The 23239-nt window shown below is 36.1% G+C and overlaps 1 protein-coding gene across 2 annotated transcripts; it reads right to left on the bottom strand.

Annotated features, from left to right (window-relative positions):
• Positions 1 to 1640: 1640 nt before the first annotated feature.
• MINPP1 (multiple inositol-polyphosphate phosphatase 1) lies at positions 1641 to 23236 on the bottom strand. Of its 2 annotated transcripts, XM_081157611.1 has the most exons (5): positions 22543 to 23236; positions 19447 to 19644; positions 16528 to 16625; positions 15520 to 15653; positions 1641 to 3930 (listed from the first exon to the last, which is right to left on the bottom strand). In XM_081157611.1, exons 1-5 carry the CDS (start codon positions 23177 to 23179, stop codon positions 3534 to 3536), a joined length of 1464 nt encoding a protein of 487 aa, XP_081013737.1. In that variant the 5' UTR covers positions 23180 to 23236; the 3' UTR covers positions 1641 to 3533. The 2 variants fall into 2 exon arrangements, with proteins under 2 accessions (XP_081013737.1, XP_081013738.1); XM_081157612.1 differs by lacking the exons at positions 15520 to 15653; positions 16528 to 16625 and having other exon boundaries at positions 22543 to 23210.
• Positions 23237 to 23239: the final 3 nt, after the last annotated feature.

Here is a 23239-nt window from a genome sequence, read left to right as displayed (position 1 = left end):
TTTCTCAGGAAGGAAAGGAAAAGAAAAACTGTAAGGAAAAGAAACTAATGCTCTCTCAAAGAGCAACCGTGGCTGGAGCAGAATCAGTGTCCTTACTATCTCCAATTAAGAATGTTTCTATTAAATAAAAATTTCTCATCGTATGTATCCAAAGACACATTTCACCAGTAGACTTTTATATAATTTACATCAAAACTGGATATTTTTTTCCAGAATGAGAATATTTGTTGAAAAGGTTTCCAAAAGCACCCAAATTGTTAATGGATCAGAATCAAGGCCGGGAGAATAATGAAAAAAGCGGAGAGATTATCTAGAGTGTCATCCCAACTTAATTTTTCATTTTAGCCAGTTCAGAAATAATGTAAAATAAATATTCTAATAAAACTTTCTCGTTATACTAGTTCTATTTCATTTAACATTTTAATGAACAAATACTGCTCTCCCAGTACAACAAACAAAAGTGTGAACGTGAACTGCTTGGGTCTAAATAATGGTTTAAAATCTGGGAATAGTACAGAGGAGATATTGAATTATGAATTAGTTTTAGAAATAAAAATTAAGAATCCTACCTTAAAATGTATTACTTAATAATAGTGAAACAAAGTTTCAAAAGTTAACCTCCTCCTAAATTGTCGGGTATTAAGCTCAAATTACAAATCTTTTAACTAGAAGAATAACCTTTTTTTTTCTTGCTGTGAAGTTTTCTCAAAAATACTATTACACATAAACACACCAATTAAAAATAGCTTAATAGATTAATGTGAAGGTGCTTAAAAGTGAACTGAGCTGCCTAAAATGATTAAGAGAAAAAGACTGATGAGGAGAGAATGAAGTGATCTGTGAAGTTCAGAAGAGTTAGATATAGGCAAATTATATGACAAAGCAAATATTTATTTTCAGCTTACATTTTGGCAGAAGACAGTCCAAATTCCAAAGATAATTAATGAACCACATGAAATGCCATCTTAGAGAAATATAATCCAAAAATTTATACTTTGATATATCCTGGTTTGGTTGCTTGTAACTTTTAAAAATTTAAGGGCCTGCATCGGTTCTACAGTTTACAAAAGGAAAGCACTCAAGTAAAGATATAAAAGTTGATTATGCCTGGGAAAAAACCAAGCTCTTTTTTCTTTACAAATTGAGTCTTGTTTTCAGTGTTAAAATTAAGATCAAGATTATATAGAAAAACAGTATCAAGTGAATGATTATGTGCTGGAGAGCAGAAACTTCAAAATGATGATTATAAAAACCAGTAAGTACAATACACTGCACACATCAAATTGTAGATTAGACAGAAAAATGGCTAATGTCTACAGGCTATTTATTAATCAATTAAAATATCTGGCTGAAGTGATTAAACTTTGGCTTAAATGAATAACTTGGTCACCAATTGTGAATGAACTCTTATTAAAGATTACTTTTTGATGTTCAACTTTTTATATATCCTGTCCTAGCTAAGATCTTTAGTTTTCATCGTGACATTCCTGTTTTAGGCATTTCCAAAATGGGAATAATAGCACCAGAGTAACATCACTACCTCTGCAATATTAGCAAAAATGGACCACACTTAACCCTCCACCCTGAAATATTTTACATACCAATGACTACAAAGATGACAACATGGTTGCATTTAACAATGAAATTAAACAACTGTAACTTTAATATTCTATAAAAAAATTACGAATCAAAATTATTTATTGTGTCAGACACCAAGTAAATTTAAGAGAACCCTCTTGAAAGAACGAGGTTCATTCAACTTTATATGCCCACAGACTGAGTCTAGTGTTTGTACATAAAAAGTACTCAACAGGTACTGGTGAATTGATGGCATTAATTTGTGACAAATGACAGGGATCAAGAAGTCTTAAAAAACTAATACAGCAGCTAAAATACGTCACTCATTCAAGAATGATATGCACAGTATGCCCTTTTATAGAATATTCTAAAACTCCCACAATAATACTAGACGTTCCCAGGGTGAAGCATGCAGTGGAATGGTGATTACTGGATTTTATGCTGGTGGTTACCTCCAGTCAGGGAGAAAGGGCAATAGCATCAGGGAGGCATATAAAAGTCCTCAGTTGTTCTTATTTAGATCTAAATCAAATATTGTTAATATTAATTTTGGTAAAACAGGGCAATTGCCATAAATGTTCATTATATTATTCTCTTGTCTACCTGTTTACAAGTTTTTTAAAAAAGTAACCACCAGACCTTTTTGCAGGAACAATCAGAAGTATATTGATCAACCAACAGGATTTACCACCTGATCATCTCCTTTAAGAACATTACTCATTTGAAGATTAATGATCTACACATCTTCTTTTATAATTTCAATATATACTTCTTAGATACTTGTGATACTTCTTAGATTTTTAATAAAATGGATTTCCATTTTTTAAGAAGTTAAAATTTATTTGAAAATATTGCAATGAGAATTGCTTTATATTGCCTGACTTAGTCAAAGCTGCTTAAAATTCCAATCTTTTACCATCAATTACTGATTGTTTATCAACACAAAGAGTAGAAAAGACCAAGAATTCTGTTTATTACTATAGCAAATACTTTCATGGTATTTGACAGAACTCAGAACTATTTTTTTAAATGGGTTCATGTCTGTGCAACTAAGCCAACCAGGATAAAGTCTTTATTTAAAAAACAAAAAAGAATGAAAAAGAAATTAAACCAAAAGATATATCACATAATAGCAAAATATAAACACAGAAGCAAAGTGAGAGAATGCTAAAAACTGCTAAGCAATGGATTGAAGAAAGTCTGATTCTACCCATCTGACATTGTTAATGGTCCTCTTTGTCCTTCCACTGTTATTTATATAAAACAAGTATGATAATAATTAAAGAAGGGCCTTGCAGGACACTTAGCAGGACTCTAAAAGGAATTATTGAAAAAGTGTTGAAATACTTTATAAATACTACTAACAAAAATATTTATTACATTTTTTTTGTCTTCACTGAAAGTGTCCTTTTAAATCAGACTGTTTCTTAATATTGTTTCAAATTTTCAGAGAGATGTTAGCTTTTTTCCAAAATGATACTCCCAATGTATCACAATATTTCTGATTAAGGAAGATAATACTAGAACTGTGCTACTTGAGAAAAAAAAGAGAGAATTGCAGCGCAACTGGTAAAGTTCCTAGACTTAGTTCAGTCAAGTTATGGATCACCCAACTGGCATATTTTGTTATTCCAGCATTTTCAAGCATTATTTTGAAAACATATTCTCAGTGTGAGATTTCTTATATAAATAGGAAGAATTTAACTTCTGTAAACATTTGCAGTGCCAGCTATTTATCTGAATAGATTTTTTTCCCCCTTAAGAGAGCTGCTCCAGTGAAGAACTGTTTCTTATACATTTATGTCCAGGCTCAAAAAGAAACTCAATGTTTTTCTATGAAAAGACAGAAATAACCAAGTAATGTGAAAGCTTTCTGAAACCAGGGATTGCCCATCTAATCCAAGCGTGTGATCACTCCCTATAGGTTCCTGATGCATTAAAAATGTCCTCATTACTCATAGCTCATCAGATGTGTTGTTCACCTTTGGTAACTGACATTCTTCACTGGTATGGCAATTCTGAAGGATGTCCTTGTAGTGGTTCTTCAGATCATCGTACAAAGAAACAGTTTCTTGTGAGTGAGCCAACGGTAACACCTTTTCATTCAATAATATCTGCACTCGGAATTCTTCTTTTGGAGTCTTAGCATTTTTACAATGGTAAAGCACAAATATTAGGTTTGAGGCATATGGAACAATGTGACCACTTCGGAACTTCCGATGCATTTGTTCCTTGTAATTGTAAGCTGTTAGGGGCTCTTTGTCTTTGAAGTAGCCCATGAGAGAAAGCAGTGGAAGAAGGGTCTCTGCATGTCCAAACTGAAGGATGACTGGAGAGGAAACTGGCTGAGACCTTAAATGAGAAATCGAGAAAAAATATGTATATGTATTCATGTCATAGAACATAATATCTACATTTAGAGGAAGTATACAACTTTCTCATCAACAGGTGTTTGTAAGCCTCTCTTCTTAACTGGTATACATTAATTAGGTAATCTAAAGCACCTAAAATCTTATATTTATTTCCAAGAAGCATCCCCTTAGGTCTGAAGTTACAAAGCAGTACCATTCAGACCACAGCTATATTTGCTTTGACCTGCATATATGTTTTTCAATTTTGCATTATTTATCAGTATTTAAAAACTGGGAGATTTCAGATTCTTAAAAGCCCAGATTTTTGGCTCCTCTTGAAAAACTGAGAGATCTGGCAATATATATTCCAGTAAGGCAATAATCAGCAAAACAGGAATGAGGGTTACCCTCCAGAGAGGGCATAAACCTGTTACAAAGGACATATGTCACCGCACGTTGTCTAACAGGATGTTTCATTACTTGCAGAACCCCTTTATACATTTGAGTATACGCAAGTCAAAGCTAATACTACTGCCATGATATAAATATAATGCAATTTAATAGTGATACAAGTTAAAGAAAAACAAGTAGTAAAAATACTGGTTTACAGTTTAAGCCCTCTAGCCATGAGGCAGTAACTTCAAAGCCAGGAATCACCCTAAAAATCAATGTTTTATACAATTTAAAATTTCTTTCTTTTTGATTTTTGCATTTCAAGAAAAAAATTTAGCGCTCACTGAATGTCTAGGTTGGGTTTTAAGGGTAAGAAGCAGAATTTAACATACTTTTAAATAAATTACAAGACCTAAAAGAAGGTTAAGTACTTTTTGCATTAACGCAAATGTACTGCCATTAAACAATAGCTCAGACTATAAATCACCTGTCTCAAACATAGCTGTTTTTCTTCACTATTTTATTTTATTTTATTTTATTTTTTATTGTTGACAGTATTACAGATGTCCCCCAATTTCCCCCCTTAATCCCCTTCACTATTCTATTTTACAAATTGAAATTCAACTTAGTAATCCTTAGTGGTTCAAGTGTTAAAACTAAAATATACATGATAAGGCAATCTTCTTCAAGGCTCCTTAAGAAAGTAGGAGTAAAACATCTAACTCATAATTATGGCAAAGGAACAAGGACAATACAGGAGCAATGGAGCGAAGATAGTCTTTTCAACAAGTGGTGCCAGAACACTAAACTACACATGCAAAAACAATGAATTTAGACGCAGACCTAAAAAGGATCATAGGCCTAAATGTAAAACTCAATACAATAAATCTCCTAGAAGATAAAGGAGAAAACCTAGATAACCCTGGGGTGCGGCAATGACTTTTAGACATAACACCAAAGGCACGATTCATGAAAGAAGTAATTGATAAGCTTATCTTCATTAAAATTAAAACCTCTCTTCTGCTAAGGTCAATGTCAAGAGAATGAGAAGACAAGTCACAAGCTGTGAGAAAGTATTTGCAAAAGACACATATGACAAAGGACTGTTATCTAAAATATACAAAGAACTCTTAAGACTCAACAATAAGAAACAATTAAAAAATGGCCAAAAGACTTGGAAAGCTCACCAAAGATACACAGATGGCAAGTAATTAAATGAAAAGGTCTCCACATCATATGTCATTAGAGAACTGCAAATTAAAACAAGATACCACTACATATCAAAAGCCAGAAAACTGACAACACCGAGTGCTGACAAGAGGATTTCACTCAGTCACTGCTGGTATGAATACAAAATGATACAGCCACTGTGCAAGTCCGTTTGGTGGTTTCTTACAAACTAAACATACTCACTACACGATCCAGCAATTGCACTCCTTGGTATTTATGCAAATGAATTAAACTTATGTCTACATAAAAACCTAAACATGGATGTTTATAAAAGCTTTTTTCATAATTGTCAAAACTTAGAAGCAACCAAGATGTCCTTCAGTAGGTGAATGGGTAAATAAATGTTGGTACACCCAGACAATGAAATAATATCAGTGCTAAAAAGAAATGAGCTATCGAGCCATGGAAAGACATGGAGGAAACTTAAATGCATATTACTAAGTGAAAAAAGCCAATCTGAAAAGGCCACACATTGTATGATTCCAACTATATGACATCCTGAAAAAGGCAAAACTATGAAGACAGTAAAAAGATCAGTGGTTGCCATGGGTTGGGGGGAGGAAAGGATGACTAGGCAAAGATCAGAGGATTTTTAGGGCAGTGAAACTATTCTGTGATACTACATACATGTCGTTATACATTTGTCCAAACCCAGAGAATGAACACCACCAAGATGAATGAACCCTAATGGACTCTGGTGATAGTGATGTTTCGATGTAGGGTTATCAGTTATAACAAATGTACCACGTGGTGTAGAATGTCAATAGTGGGGGAGGGGGGGCAAAGGAGTTTATGGGAACTCTCTCTACTTTCTGCTCAGTTTTGCTATAAACCTAAAACTGATCTAAAGAAGAATTAAAAAAAAAACAAAACAAAAACCACACATACTACTGCCATGGGAATATATGTGACAAAAAAGAGGGTATTTTTATTCCAAAGAATCAATATAATCCCTCTTAGATACCTGCTCATGCTCATAACTATTTGTCCTTTTAGATGACTTACTCACATTTCAATTTTTCTTTACAAAGTAGCATTAAGTGTTAAATGGAAAAGATATTTCTATTCTAAATTATATCCAAACACCAAAAATGGGACTTGTATACCTTCAATTAGTGGGGGCTAAAGAGTTGTAGAGTTTGTGCATGGCTGCAAATACAGTAGGGTTTGTTTGTTTTTATAACTCTAAAGATGTCAAAACAAATACACAAGAGTATTTATTTCTGGTCCAATTTTCATCAGAGGCCATTAAAAGTATGTGCCAGGTTTCTGTAAAGTAAATCAGCATTTTCTGTTAAGTGAGTTGGTTCCATTGCAGGAACACACTATTCTTTGCTTTGTCTCACAAAAGAGAGTAAATCTTAGAAGTGTTACACAACTGTCAGGCTCTGATTTACTCCAATTAGTACAAGCCAAATTACTATTTGAAAGAACCTAATCCCCAGCTTGTTCTTGAATACTACACTCAATCCCCAAGGATGGCATGAGTACTATTCTGAGTTTCATTCCTAAGCTTCTTTAAAGCAAAGCTGTTCTGCCCTGGCTGGTGTGGCTCAATTGGTTGAGCAACGATCCATACACCAAAGGTCACCAGTTCGATTCCTCGTCAGGGCACATGCCCAGATTGCAGGTTCAATCCCCGGTCAGAGTGCTTTTGGGAGGCAGCCAATCAATGTTTCGCTCTCTCTCCCTAAAATCAATTAAAAAAAAAAAAAAAGCAAAGCTGTTTTATGATTAAGCCCAAAATACTGGTCACAGCTAAGAGGTAAGAGTGTGCATACGTCTGAATGAGGAAGTAAGGGAGCATGTGCGAGTGGGAAGGGGGTGGAGATGAGATGAGAGAGAAGAGAATATATGAGAGGGCAAAAAGGGAAAGAACGTAAAAAAGGCCAGTTTATTTCATTCCTAACATAAGGTCACTGCACATAATTTTGTCAGAAGGTTGCCAAGAGCATTAGATTGCTACATTCCATTCTATCTATGGCCCCAAGTGGCGTTGTCACGACCAGTCAGTAAACAGAGTTATGAGGTTCAGGATGCCGTAAGAGAAAGGCCTGAGTTTTTTTATCTTTAATAAAAGAATGCAGTCTACTGGCAGAAAGATGCAAATATATTTCAAGGAGGAGCTGCCAAGTCAATCAATAATGAGGCATAGTCAATACCCACTGCAAATGTAGTTTTTAACATTGGGGGACATAAAACCATTTGAGAATTCAACTAAAGGAATGTGACTTCATCCCAGAGAAAAACATACCCATAAAAACTTGAATATAGTTTTGGGAATTCAGAGTCTCTACATCCTGTGCTATACATTATATTACAATCTGGCACCCTGAGGAACAGTACACCTACAACTATGTCCCACATTGGTTGTGGCTGATATCTCCTGCATCACATGTATTTCAGATAATTCTAATAATTTTATCCTAATGAGTCCTATATTTAAAAAGTCTAAATAGATTAATTAAATTTACATTAACATCAAATTAAGAATAAATCAGATATTCTATAACTTACTTTGAACTTTCCTATTTTCTTGAATCTTTGTTTCTTCTGTATTCTGACTCCATATTTTGATCCATCAATAAATATGGACTTCTACTGGTTACATTTCTCAAATTAACCAATATCCCCCACTTGTAATGATTATTTTTTCTTTAAAACTCTTAGCAGAATAATCTCTCAAAGAACAAGGAATACAAAGGCAAGAAACAGGACACCTTTAACTCTGCTCTCCCTCTGATAAAAATGCATTAGTGTCACATTTTCTGAGAAGTGACCAAACCACTTTAAAAGAGGTGTATTTTAGCTTTAAAAAACAAAAGAACCTCAAAAATGTAAAGTCTTAACACAAATATAAGAAAACAAATGAATAATCTATATGAATGTATATAAAGAAACACACAGTTGGAACCAATGTTTTAGGGTTGAGATCTCGTCAAACCCTCTCATTTTAGAAACAAGGGAAAAAGACAAGTGAATTGTCTAATGTTATCTAGCAAGATAAGAATGCAGTTCTCCAAATTACAGCCTTCTTTTACTTATGTAAGTTGGTAAGGAGATTTTATTAAATCTTCAATTAAAAATAAATTTTAATTTGAAGTCTAAAATTCTGTTGTTAAATAATGGCTATATATGTGTATGCTCAAAGCAGATAAAATACCCTCCCCAAAGTACTTCAAGTCATTCACAAAGCTCTCCCAGAAAAACAAACAATAACTGCATGCTTTCCCCTAAATGTACTCAGCTTAGATCTTTCTAAGCTCTTAATTCTTGTTTCATATTCAACTAATGTTAAGCAAACTGTGTTTTTAAACATGATCCATATAATCTCCATACTTATGTAAGTGCACAAATAAGCAACATGAACTGCCAGAGATATGAGAGGCTTTGGGAAGAAAATTACCAGGAAAAAAATTTTTTTTATCTTCTTATATATCTGATTGAAATATCAGCTCCAATGAGGCATCAGGAGAAGCATCTGTTTGACAGCTTAACACAAGTGTAGAACTAAAATGACTCCAACATACATTTTTCTCTCTCAAGCAAACACAGAGAAAAATAATTTCTGCTTCAATTCAAGATGAAATAACAGGGACCAGATTTACCTCCTTGCTTTGAACTACTATAAAGCCAGACAAAATATATGAAACAGCAGATTTCAGACATTCAACAATAGTCAGAGTGAAGGAAGGCAAATGAGGTGAACCCCAATAACTGTCTCAAATTACTGCCTGGAGTTTCCAGGCTGCAGCACAAGGAAGGGGAGCCCAAACAGAGCAAGGCGATTTTCCTAAGTAGAAGAGATAGGACTGAGGATTTAGGGAGGCGAGGCCAGACTGGCTGGAATTCACAAAATAGAGTACCAGAGAAGAAAGACCTCTAGGGACTCCCCTCAAGTTTTTAGCTAGAACTGATTAGCACATGCATGTGCAAAAACTATCCCTACCCAGGGAAAAAAAAAACATTAAAAAAGAACAGCTGAAAAAATTCCCAAAGCTAACATAGGGCCAGGAACAGTTTGTGTCCCCACAAGCCAAACTAGGAAAACCTCAAAATATATCAAGTACCAAATAGATGCTCAGGAGGAATTGTCTCAAAATCAGCCCATAAAAGACATTATTACAAAAACAAAATAGCAAACCACAAACTAGAATATATTTGTAAAGTGTAAATATTACAAAGGACTTGTACCTAGAATAATATAAAGGACTTTTACAACAAGATTATAAACCACCCAATTAAAAAATGGCAAAAGATTTGAACAAAAACTTCACCAACGTAAACACACACATGGTAAATAAACTTATGAAAAGATGCTCAGTATGACTAGTTTTTAGGGAAATGCAAACTAAAACCAAATGACTTACCATTAAACACCCATTATAATGGTTAAAATAAAAAAGACGTGCTATACCAAGTGTTGGCAAGGATGAAGAGTATCGGAACTCTCATACACCGGTGGGAAGAGTTTGGCAGTTTCTTAAAAAGTTAAACATATACTAACCTACATATGGCTCAGCTATTCCAGCTCTCTAGGTTATTATCCAAGACTCATGATATGCATATGTCCATAAAAAGACCACAAATGTCCACAGCAGCTTTATTTGTAATAGCCTCACACTGGAAACAACCCAAATGTCCATCATAAGGAGAGTGGAGAAACAAACTGTGGCGTATCCATAGAAGGAATACTACTCAGCCTTAAAAAGGAATGAATGACTGATAGCCACAACAACATGGATAAATCTCATAACATCAAGCTAAGTGAAAGAAACCAAACCAAAAAGACGTACATATTACATCATCCCATTATATAAAATTGTAGAAAATATAAATTATAGTGTCAGAAAGCAGATCAGTGGTTGCGCAGGGTTGGAATGGGGGTTGGAGAATAGATTACAAAGAAATTTTTGCATGTGATAGATACTTCTTTATCTTAATTGTGGTTACAATTTCATGGATATATACATATATAAAAGCTCATCAAATTGTATACTTTAAATATGTGCTGTTTAAATCAACTATACCCAATAAAGCTGTTTTTAAAAAAAATTAAAACAAGTATTAAGAGTTGATATGCTGAGGTTAGTGAAAGAAGTCTTCAGTAACCAATCTCAAAGGCTCCTCCCTCCCATAAAGCCTTTACCAAACTCCACAGTTCCAACTCATTCTCCTTCAGCACTTTTTTAAGTGCTGTTTTCCAAATATCCTCCAAACTAGACATGAGTTCCCTGAGACAACAATTCAAACATATTCATCTTTTGTATACCCTTTATTGCCTGCATAAGCTGTGTTGGAGTGAAATGGAAGTAGCACTGAAATCAGGAAAACACTTAGGAGGCAGGTGCTAAAATCTAGGAGAAAGAAGATATTAGCTTGTATAAATTGAGGTGGTAGTGATACTGTTGTAACTAGCTAGTTATTAATAACAGGAAAGGAGCAAAGGGAGGCCAGACATTATAACAATAGCCATTTGGGCAGCTTCACCAGGAAGCTTCAACTTTGGACTCCTCAGGGAACCATCAGCCCATTCCCTGAAGATCACTGGGGGAAGAGGTCTATGAAAGGGGAGACAGATGCATGCACAGTGAAGTTGGGGTAACTAGGGAAGGTACCTGCCTGTCAGTCAAGCCTGGGGAATCATGGATTTGCCAAAATGGGTGGAGCCAATGCAAGCCCATGAAAATTGGGAAGACATAATCCCCTAAACAAAGGAATTCTCTCTCTTGTTGCTCTTGGTTCTCAGCTCATGGGGCTCTCTAGTACCTGCTTCCTTGCATTGGCTCATGGGGCTCTCGTTTACCTGCTTCCTTGCATCCACCTGTATGGCCCATGGCCATGTGGACCCTACACACAATGGACTAATGGACTGCAGTTGGGAGCACAAGCTAAGCTAGCCTGATGCTGGACTGAAGTATGTAAAAAGGGAACAGAAATTCTGGACACTGGCTTTGATTTTAGCCCTGCTCAAGGCAAAATGGGATTTCTTCCTTGATGGGACTGAGGGAAATAAAACCTTGGAAAGTCAGGTTTTATTCCACAGATATAGAGCTTTCTACAATATCTCATCCTCCCGTGTGAGTCTCAGAAAATTCCTTCGTTTTGGGGATACTGCAAAGAAACCTGTTCCCACTAGCAACAGATGGAGATGTGGACCCTCCCACTTCTACCAATAACAATATTAGTGGGGGGGGGGAGTGAAGAGAGTGGAAGGAATTGATATAAAACTGGAAGCCAAACAAAAAAATCACAATATTATGAGTAGATGTAGAAGATGAGGGGGAGAGAGTAAAAAACAATGCAGAGGTTTGTGGCTTGGATGCCTGGGAGGAGGATGGTGGCACTAACTAAAACAGGGAATACTGAAGAAAAAGGATTGTGGGTATTCCTTCAATACACACTGAGCACCAACTCTATCACACATCTGTTCTTAGGCACTGAAATAAGCAAGGGCCAGGTATCATATAGACCTACGGTCCACTGAGAGTCAAAAAGTATCTTTTCAGAAGGCAGCTGGACATTTGAATCTGCATTACATTACTTTTATACTGATATTACTTTTTACCTGATTTAGCTAGTATCTTTCAATAACTAGCACTAAAAGAGACTCCTGGTACACTGAGTTAAATCTCCATGGGACACTGACTGCAGAAAGCTAGCAAAAAGACAAGCAAGAATAGGTTCTGAGGGCTTAGAATCTGCATGCGTTTCTAAGAACTTTAAAAGACAAAGCTCTCCCTTTATAATGGGCTAATTAACCAAAATAGCTATTCTATAATTTATTTCAATGCTGCCATCTTATGTTAAAATATGGAACTACACAACCTTAAAAAGTGAAAACCTTTATTCAGTGAAATCTAAAAATACCAGAGATTTGAGAGTCAATGAAAAGGTAGAAAAAGGATAATGAAAGTTACTTAATGACAATAACAAATATTTATAGCAATTAGTTTTGGTGTCTGAGACTATCCCTCACAAAACAGAAGATCTCATGAGGCAAGCAATTATATTCCAGAATATACAACTTACTTTGAAAAAGCAGGATAAAAAAATATTGACAGAGATAATGAGGAAGGAAACAGAAAAATAAAATCCAGATATATCTCATTTCTTTATTAAATTCATTCTGCTTTTCTAATTATAACTGCTTAAATAATAGTAGCTGGTTAAATAGCAAATATACTGGTTTCAACTTTAATTCCATCACTGTAATGATGGTTTAAGAAGGAAAACAAAAGTCAAGAACCTAGTAAGAGTCAAGTTATATTGAACAAAAATGCTGATACTTGTTAATTAACACTATTTGCAATCTTCAATTTTTCTGTGAAGTAAAATCATGTTGTTAAAATTCTGTTGAAAAATATTCAGAAATACTGAAGAATAATCTCTGATTTAATGTTAATATAAAAAGATAACCTGTGTATTTGTATAATCTCAATGTAGGGTGGAGATAGAGAAAAGTAGCCTGGGGACTCTAGAATTAAGTGAAAAATATTTCCTCAGACAACATTAATGACAAAATATTGCTGATATATACACATATATAAACATACTCACTTATAAACTCTAAATCTAAACACAAAAAAAGATTTTAAGAGTGATGAAGAAAAAGGTTAATGTTCTGATAGACCTGAAAAAATACTCTATTAAAATATTATTCTAGTCCTGACCCATGTGGCTAAGTTGGTTGAGCGCTGTCCCATGCACCAAAAGGTCAAGGGTCATTTTCTAACATATAGATATCCAATTGTTTCGGCACCATTTGCTGAAAAGAATATCCTTTTCTCCAATGCACTTACATTGATATCTTTGTCAAAAATTGCCTTACGAGTTTATTTCTTGACTTTATTCTAGTTCACTGATCTATTTGTCTATGGCTACAGTTTTATAATAAGTTTTGAAGTCAGATATTTATAAGTCCTTTTGTTCTTCTTTTTCAAAATTGCTTTAGCTCTTCTAGGTCGTTGGCATTTCTGTATCAATTTTAGAATAAGCTTCTCAAGTTCTACAGAGACATACTGGAAGGAGACAGACATTGTACTTGGTCAAAAGATGATCAATCTGAGTTGTCCAATCCATGATGACAGTATATCTCTGCATTTATTTGGGTCATCTTTAATTTCTCTGTGTTATGTCTTGTAGTTTTCAGCGTACACAAATACACTTATTTTAAAGCACCAGTAATAAACTTCTTACTTAAGCTTTAAGTCTGGTATCAAATTTTAAGTGCAAACCTTGCAGAAGTTAATTAAGAACCTTTCTGACACAATTTTAAATTTGCCACATTTCACATCCAGCAATGGGACAAAGACCTGTTATCTCATTAAGTCTAAGAGTTTTAAACCATTCATAAAACTAAACTGAAAAGAAGTTAATGACTATCTCAAAAACAGAACTTACCTTGACTATTTCCCCCCCAAAAGTGGTAGCAGAAAACTAAATAATTTGGTTCTCTTCCCTAACTCCCATCAAACCCAAGAAAATTCCATAAACTAGTCATATCGACACACAAAAAAGTCCTCTCTCTTTACACACACACACACACACGTATATAAAACTCAATACTGCAAACACAAATCAAGTACACCATCTTCAGTCTTTCTGGTTCAAGCTTTACAGCTTGACTTTTGTCTCCAACTGTAAATGTATATAAGCTTTCATGGAATCACATTTGTCAAAATGGGGTTTAGATTCTATCAAATGTTCAAAATATTAAAAGTTTTTTTTAAAAACCTTGGGAAGTATGAATGTTAAAAAAGGCTTTTCATTAAGAAACTGTCATTTAGCCTGGCCGGGTGTGGCTCAGGGGTTGAGTGTCGACCTAGGATACAGGCGATCAGGGCTCGATTCCCGGTCAGGGCACATGCCCAGTTGCGGGCTTGATCAATGACTCTCTCATCATTGATGTTTCTATCTCTCTCCCTCTCTCTCCTTTCCTCTCTCTGAAATCAATAAAGATATATTTTAAAAAAACAAAAAAACACACAACCTGTCATTTAAAAGTAAAACATTTTGTAATTTATACCAGAAGCCATGTATAATTACACAATTTGTAATAGTAAAAACCAGAAACTACCCAAATGCCCACTGACATGAGAAGATGGTATAAACTGTAGTATTTATTTACTAAATATTGCATATTACTGAGTACTGTACACTAGTATATGCAACAACATGATGAATATTATAAATGTAATGTTGAGGAGAGAAAAATATGAGCCCCAGAAGACAATAAGCATATGACTCTAAGCAAAACTAAACTTATTGTTTGGGCACACATACATTCATAAGAAAAACTATTTTTAAAGAGGCAAAGAGCTTGGCCAGTGTGGTTTAGTGGGTGAGCATCAACCCATCACCAGTTCAATTCCAGGTCAGGGCACATGACTGGGTTGTGGGCTCCATGCCCAGTAGGGGGCATGCAGGAGGCAGCCGATTGATGGTGGTTCTCTCTCACTGATGTTTCTCTCTCTCTCCCTTCCTCTCTCTCTAAAATCAATTAAAAAATATTAGAAAAAAATTAAAGAGGCAAAAAAATGATACACACTAAATCAGAACAGTAATTACAGGGGATAGGAATAAATAACTAAAAAGTGCAAATTATTAATATTGTTGTAGTTCTTGGGTTCAACAGGGGGTTTATACGCTTTATTACTTATATAAGCCATCAAATACTTTTGTAAGTATAATTATTATATTAAAATATTTTTAAATAAACAAGCAAAATCTATTTTATAAAAACACCCATAAAAAAACATTTTTCAGAAGCTTACCTGGGCACTCAGAATATACATCATGCCCTGACCAGTGTGGCTCAGCTGGCTGGACACAGAAAGGTGACAGGTTCGGTACAACAGGGGCGCATGCAAGAGGCAACCAATGTTTCTCTCTCTTTCCCTCTCTCTAAAATCAATAAACATGTCCTAGGGTAAGGATTAAAAAAAATTTTTTTTTAAGTTTTTACCTCTTTGTCTGATCAACTGCTTTGTCCAACTGCTGAAAGATATCCTGAAACAGGATGCAGCTGGAACGACTATTAATGGTATACCCATATCCTCTTTTCCAGTATTGTTTCAGATCATTTAAATATTCTAATACCTAAAAATAAAAATTTCAAAAATCATTGTTATTACATTTTTATTCATGTAACAGATTCCCTAATTTCCATTTGCCATTTCAAGTACTTACTAATTGGACCCAAAGATCCATGACTACAGATATATATGCTGATACACAAATTTAAATTGTGGAAATGTAGAGGACAGCATGCAAAAGCAAGTTAGTACAGCCAGAATTCCAGCATCCATAACAGTTCAGTACAGTACGTTATTCAAGACATGTATGTGCTCATATCCCCTTTCTTCTAAAAGTATATTAAGACAATAGCAAAGACATACAAAAAAAGAAAAGATATACATGGAAGAATATTCATTACAGTACACAAAGATGCCAACAGTAGATCAGGAATTTTTAAGAATTTTAGGAAGGTAGAAACCAGACAGAAAATGAGTTACTTTGGTTCATGTATCAGTTTGGCAAAAACAAAAGGAATAAAAGTAGACCAAGGATATGGAAAATTGGTGCTGCTGAAAGGAATGGGTATTGTTGTAGATATTCAAAGGGCAAATTGGCAAAATCCATAAAAACATATATCTCTAAGGCCCATTTAATTCCATTTCTAATAAAGTAATATTCAGAGAGGAACACAAGGGAGAACATACAATGTCTTACAGCAGTCAAAACTATTCCTGAAAATACCTAAATATCATTAATAGGTAGAGAGTTAACTAAACCATAGTATACACATACTATGGAATACTATGCAATTCAAAATTATACATTGTAGCCCTGGCCAGTGTGGCTCAGTTGTTGGGCGTCATCCGGTGCACCAAAAGGTTGAAGCTACTTCAAGTAACAACAACAATAACAAATCATGCAAAAAAAGCAAAGACACTGCAAAATTAATACTAACCTTTGCATCATCTGTGTCAAAAACATCACACCAAGGCGATTTAACACCTTTAATTGCCAGGTCAAATGAACAGGTGAAAAAAGCTACCTGAATCAAATCTGGGGGGGGAAAAAGGTAAAATTTGTGGGTTACTACTTTCAACAATTTTCCAAAGGCTAAATATCTATAGAATGCCATGTGCAGCACAGCTGAAAAAACTGGATAACGTTAGTGTGGAGAGGAGACTATTCAGTTTCTTCCTGGCTTAAGACTTACTCTGTAGAATCCAAAGGGGTGGAACTGAACTGTCAGGAGAAACCATGAGGAGGTATAAATTTTAGCCAAATGAAATTAAAAAGAATTTGGACTAGAATAGTTCCAGCCCCTCCCACCAATAAAAATTGAGGATGGGTTAAGTATTTTATTCAAGTTTTTAATTAGCATTGACCTTGAAATTAAAGCATACATACTATGAAACAACATAGAACTTAAAAGAATGAGACCTATTGCTAAGTAAAAATAAGTTACAGAAAATACATACGGTATTACCTCTCTGTAAAAAAAAAAGTATTTAAATAACTAAAATATATTTGAGCAGTTACTGTGTGCCAGGTACTATGCTAATGCTTTGCATAAATTAATCTTATATAATCCTTGCAATAATCCTACAAGGCACCTATACTTATTTTACAGAGAAAGAAACTTTGAGAGAGATGTTAAGAAACTTGCCAATGAACACAGAATTAATCAAGAGTAAAGGTTCAAATACAAACAGTCTGATTCCAGAACCCATAATTTTAACCACTATGGTTATATTGCCTTCAAAAAGAAGTTGCTCTCAATTACTCCATCATTAAAACACAAATAATCATTATTCATTTAGAGACTGAAAATAGTTTTTAAAACAGCCTTCTTCAACAATCTAAATGCCCACTAACAGAATAATGAGTAGATACTGGTATAGTTATCAAATCTGTACATAAATTTAAAATCAATACTAAAATTACACACATTGAACAAAAAAATACATAGTTGAATTCAAATAAAACCTCAGACTGGTATCACTGATACCATTTTTACATGTTTAAAAATATGCAAAATATCACATTTCTGTATAGAAATATAAACATAAATATAAAAACTGGCATGGCACCCTGGCTGGCGTCACTCAGTTGGGTGTTGTCCTGCGCATCAAAAGCTTGACGGTTCCATTCTGAGTCAGGGTTGCTGACTTGATCCCCAGTAGGGGGCACACAGCAGGAAGCCAATTGATGTCTCTCTCTCCCCCTCTCCCTCTTCCTTCCACTCTCTCTTAAAAGTCAATTTAAAAATCTTTAAAAGAAAAAAAAATGGCATAGAATGATTTAAATACTCAATTCATAACAAATGGCTACCTCTGGGGAGAAAAGGAGAGCAATGAGATCCTGCAGAGGGACCAAACGATCTCAATATATTTAAAGCAACTAACTGAAACACAATGTTAAAATTTGATAAAAATAAGCTGTGGGTATACCAATATTCATTATATTAGCCTTTATTTTTATTTATATGCTTGAGTTATTTCCTAATAAAATAATTTTTAAAGCTTGGCAAGGTGACTCCAATGTACAACCAGTTTGGGGAAAGCGAAAAAATTCAATTTTAAATGCTAGTCTAGTCTAGGCATTTTCACTTTTTTGATCCTTTAAAACAGGGGTGGAGAACATCTGTATACCGCCTTAGAAATCATTTGGTCTGGCACTGCCAAGGCAACTGCATGCAGGACTTGAAATTCAGTTAAGTCTAGGAGCTTTTTTCATTGCCAATTTTTAAGTTGATAATTTTGTATGGCCTGCGAATGATAAATATCCAAATGGCCCTTGGCAGAGAAAAGGTTTCCCACCCCTGATTTAAAGCTTTCAGGCTCCATGACTGACAGATTCCAGTCTACATTTCCCCCTCAACATCTCCTATTTCTATTCTTTGGAAATTTATTCACAATATAATGAAATACACAATCTTTGCATGCATATTTGTCAACACTTGCTCTATGCGTTATAAATTCCCAGAAAACAAAAAAATCTTATTATTATTATTTTTTTAAATTTAAATATATCTTTATTGACTTCAGAGAGAGGAAAGGAGAGGGAGAGAGAGATAGAAACATCAACGATGAGAGTCATTGATCTGCTGCAGCCCACAACCTGGGCATGTGCCCTGACCGGGAATCGAACCCTGATCGCCTGGATCCTAGGTCAACGCTCAACCGCTGAGCCATGCCCATCTGGGCTTATTATTTTTCTTAACTTCCCATTTCTAGGTGACCATATGCCTTGGTTTTCCACCTGCTTTCCCAGCATAATTATTAATAATGTCGCTTTCACCCTCAAAAGTGTCCTAAGTTGCATGATAAATTGCAGTCAACCCATCTCCACTGCAATACCTTATGACAGACATGACTGCTCATTTTCTCAGGATATCTAAGTTTAAAGCCTCAAAAAAAAAAAAAACCAAAAAAAAAAAATCACACTACTTTGCCTTTCACTTTCTAAAATATATCCCTTTCAAAACATTAACATGTACTTCTGAACTGCTTCCAAAGCAAAATTTGTGATTCTCCATTTGTGTCACTTTATGAGAAGATAACACAGAAAAGATAATTTTTGTTTTATACATAATGCTGAGATTTGAAGCTTTATATACCTCTGCCCTCAAAAAAGTTCCAGAATAGAGCAAGAATCTTATACACCGATTTACATAAAACTCAAAGAATTTGAATCTAAAAGTAGAAAGCATAAGGTGTACAATTTTCTTGACCTAGAACATATTATTTTCTTTCTGTAAAATCAACTGTGAGCCTTTAAAAGGAATAGTTTTATGCTTCCATATTTTTTTCATTTTCAGAGTTCAAAACCATTTAAACTATTTCAGAATTCAAATGAAAGATAACAGGCACATTACCTGCATTTAAATTGTTGACTGGCACTTGCAAAGTAGCTGCAACTTTTTTTAAAATGTTCTGCATTTCTGGTCCAGTTTTGAAGGCTTCTACATGATAAAGAGCCGTATCATTCCTTTCCACTTCAGTTAAAAACTTGTCACAATGATCAAAGAACCTCATTAGTTTATCATTAATTCTTGGAAGTCCAAACTCCATGTCTGAAAAGACATAAGTGACAATTTCAAATTATTAAAAATTTTGTTTCAAATGTGAAAAGGAACACTAAAAACCTGTTTAATCATGTTTGAAATAGGCACACATTACTTAAGACACAGGGCAAAACTATTCCCCATTTGTAATAGTTGTTCATGAGAGTACATACTAGAAAAGATTAAAGAGGCAGAGAATATCAAAGATAAAATAAAATCTGTTATAGCAATACTACACAATAAAACAAAGATAATTGAAATGAATGCTTTCTTAAAGAAAGCAAAAATAATTAGCCACAAAAGTCATAAAACATACAAAAATGTGTTAAGTACTGTTTCTGTCAGGCACAGAAAACTTGAAAAACAAACTAAAATTTAGCAAAATTTCTCATTACAAGGTTAGAAATAATTCAACAAATAGAATCTGTTTTTCTACTCTAAGAAAAAGTCTAAATAGAGTACTTTATTTTCTCAATTAACTTTCTCAACTCAGTTTACTTTACAAAAGACTCTGGAGCAAAAACTAACAACAGCACAAAATACATTAATGCTCTCATTTTTCACTATGCTAAGTGTTTCTGATTTGGTTTGTTTTTGGACTGAAGCTCCCAGAGAATTTACCATTTAGAATTTAATAAGTTGTATTATTTCCCCAATTTGGCAACAAATATGTATTAGGAAAGCATTCATAATCATGCTTCAACCACTGGGGTACCTTTTAAGTTTTTTCAGAGTCATATTCAAAACACATAAATTTCAATCATCATTTCTCCAATAACTTATCATGAAAAGAACACCAAGTATACTATTTCCGTATATAAAATGAGAAAATTAAATCTAGTTATACTGTTTTGCTTTAGATGTGCATGTGGGGGGGAAAAATTATATATATACACACACACACACACACACATATGTATGTATCCATTTCAGGAGATCCTGAAATGAATAATTCTGCCCACTTTAATTGCAAATTGGATTATAGTTCTTAAGAAAGCATTTTAACTAAGAAAATAAGTGATCTCTGTCATCTTTTTGTGGCCTCAAAATACAATTTCCCAAACGGGTCTGGATACTTCATCCTTGCTATTATATAATTACTGCTGCTCTTTAAACAGAAACAAAGGCATTGTTGTTTCTGTAAGAATATGAAATCTAATTGTGTTCTCCCTCAAAAGCCCAGATGTACACAACAGGCAAAACATTGTCTCTAGATAATAGCGAAGAAGCTAGGCAAAGGTGTTCCATCTGAGACTGAATATGGTGCGGGGTGGGCTTATTTTTAACTATTCTGACCACTGGCTTTGTACTTCAAGGCCAATGCCAATCCCCACAATGCCACCTAGGAGGTCCAATGGTCCCTTTTTGGTATACACTATATAAGGCGGGGCAAAAGAGGTTTACAGTTGTGAGTACACAAAAGAGTTTATTCTTGTATTATTTATTAACTATTGTATTATTTTCCATACGAACAACTGTAAACCTACTCTTGCCCCACCTTGTATATACTGCGCTGTACTAAAGTATATTCCAGTTTCATCATTCAGTTAATTTAACAGATTTGTGGGGAATTTCCACTCGTATTAATAGGAAAAACCCAGCTATAACTCAAAAGCACAATTCAACAAGTGACTAATTCCAAGTCAGCCAACTGAATTACCCACAGAGCAATAACATGACACACAATCCATGGAAGAAGCCTCGCAGATAGTTGAACTGCTTAAGAAAGGATGCTAGTGGAAAAATGAGAAACTAGTCTACTTCATTTTTCACTTGGGCATTGAAACTAAATGATGCCTCACTTCAACTCTGACCTTAAAACTGATCAAGAAAGTATTAACGCTCGATCATCTCTCTGGCACCAAAGTGTTTTTTATTCTTACCCTTAAGTTAAAGACAAAAAGAAGCTGTATAGTGTAATGGTTAAGAGACAAGCTCTAAATCAGATTTCCTGGGTCCATACTTAGCTATATGAAATCAGACAAATTACTTAGTGTTTGTTTCTCAATTTCCTCTTCTGTTAGATAGGGGAAAATACTATCAACCTCAGAGAGCTGTTGTAAGAATTTAGTGAAATAAATGTAAAGCATGTCTGGCACATAGCAGGCATTAAGTGTTTGCTATTAGTATTAACTATGTCTATTAAACATTTTCTGAGGGGAAAAAAGCACCATTCCTCGGAAACAGAGGACCTGGGATTCTGAACCTGGTTCTGGTCCACAAGGCATATTCTTGGGCTCAGCTACCCCACCTTTAAATTAAAGGGCCCCAATACACGATATCTCAAATTCTGCAAAAGAATAAGTGTTGGAATAAATTAGTACACCACTGCGCGTGGCCATGGACCGCAGCTACAGAACATATAAAAACAAAACAGAAAAAAGCAGAGCAGTAAATTTGAGAGTACCTAAAACAGGGGGTAGGTCTAGAATCAACATTTGAAAAAATGGTAAGTTAAAAAAAAAAAAAAAATCCAAATAGTATGGGAAGCAAAGCGTGAGGAAGAAAGACCTAGATTATTATTGTATTGTATTTAAAGTGTGCCCCACCGTCGAAGCAGCAGTCAGGGAGGGAGGAAAGGGAGGCTGTGTAGCTCGGGGCAATTCGGTTTGGGAGTGGATGATCAAAAACAGCCCTTGTCTGCCTCTTTTGCTATTGAATCCCCAACGTCTACTACAAAGCCCTGCACGCTGAAGGCACCATATCATACCTGGTGAACAAATAAATGTATGCATGAGAAGGGAGACTGCCAAGTCCAGACCACGCTAAGGGACGGGGGTTCGAGAGACGGGGACGAGAGGGAAGCGAGAGGCTCGGACTGGGGAAGTCCGGGGTCTGGGGGAGGATTTGGGGCGGGGGTGGGAAGAGGAGCGAGGCAGGGGGTGGCCCGGCGGCCCGGGCGGTCACCTGCAACTTCGGGCGGCGGCACCCCCGGGTGGTAGTGCTGCCACAGCCCCTTCAGGAAGGCGGCGCCGCTCTCCACGCAGCGGTGCTTGGAGCTGGTGACGAGCTGCAGGCGCCCGTAGTTCTCGCGGCTGAAGAGCGCCGGGAAAAGGGAGGCCAGGCGCAGCGCCAGCTGTCGCATGTCCTGCCGCCCCTTCTCTACCAGCTGCCCGTCCATCCAGTCCGCGTACCACAGCGGCCAGGCGGCCAGCGCGGCCCCGAGGCGTCGGCCGCCGGCGGCGTCGGACCGGTCAGCCCCGGGCCCGTGGGCCTCCAGCAGCCCGTGCAGCTGCCGCAACTTGCGGATCTGCTTGGCTGTAGGGTAGCGGGTGCCGTGGCGGATGAGGGCGACCAGCTGCACCGGGGTGCAGGTCTCCTCCAGCAGCTCCGGGTCCCGCTGCGGCGCCTCGGGGTCCCGCAGCAGCCCGGGGTTGGCATCCTCGTAGCGAGTTTTGGTGCCGAAGTAGGGGCTGAGCGCCGAGACCACAACGTCCTGCGGCTCCGGGAGGGAGCAGCGCGAGAGCGACGAGAGCAGAGCCACCGCCAGGACCGCGGAGGGTGCTGCGGGCACCCCGAGCAGGCAGCGGGCGCCGCGGAGCATGGTGCGGGGCGGCCCGCGGACGGACAATCCTAGCGGGAGCCGCTAACTTCCGGCTCCGGC

Source organism: Miniopterus schreibersii, assembly GCF_964146895.1.
Source record: "Miniopterus schreibersii genome assembly, chromosome: 14".
Classification (NCBI taxonomy): domain Eukaryota; kingdom Metazoa; phylum Chordata; class Mammalia; order Chiroptera; family Miniopteridae; genus Miniopterus; species Miniopterus schreibersii.
The sequence above is the reverse complement of the archived record's forward strand: the minus strand, read 5'-3'. Positions and strand labels throughout refer to the sequence as shown.

Excerpts from the sequence above, each read along its gene's own strand:
- MINPP1 (XM_081157611.1), bottom strand. The coding sequence starts at position 23,179 with ATGCTCCGCGGCGCCCGCTGCCTGCTCGGGGTGCCCGCAGCACCCTCC. Across the intron at positions 19,645-22,542 it reads GCCGCCGCCCGAAGTTGCAG|ACATGGAGTTTGGACTTCCA; the intron begins GTGACCGCCCGG and ends ATGTCTTTTCAG. Across the intron at positions 15,654-16,527 it reads TTGACACAGATGATGCAAAG|GTATTAGAATATTTAAATGA; the intron begins GTTAGTATTAAT and ends TTTTATTTTTAG.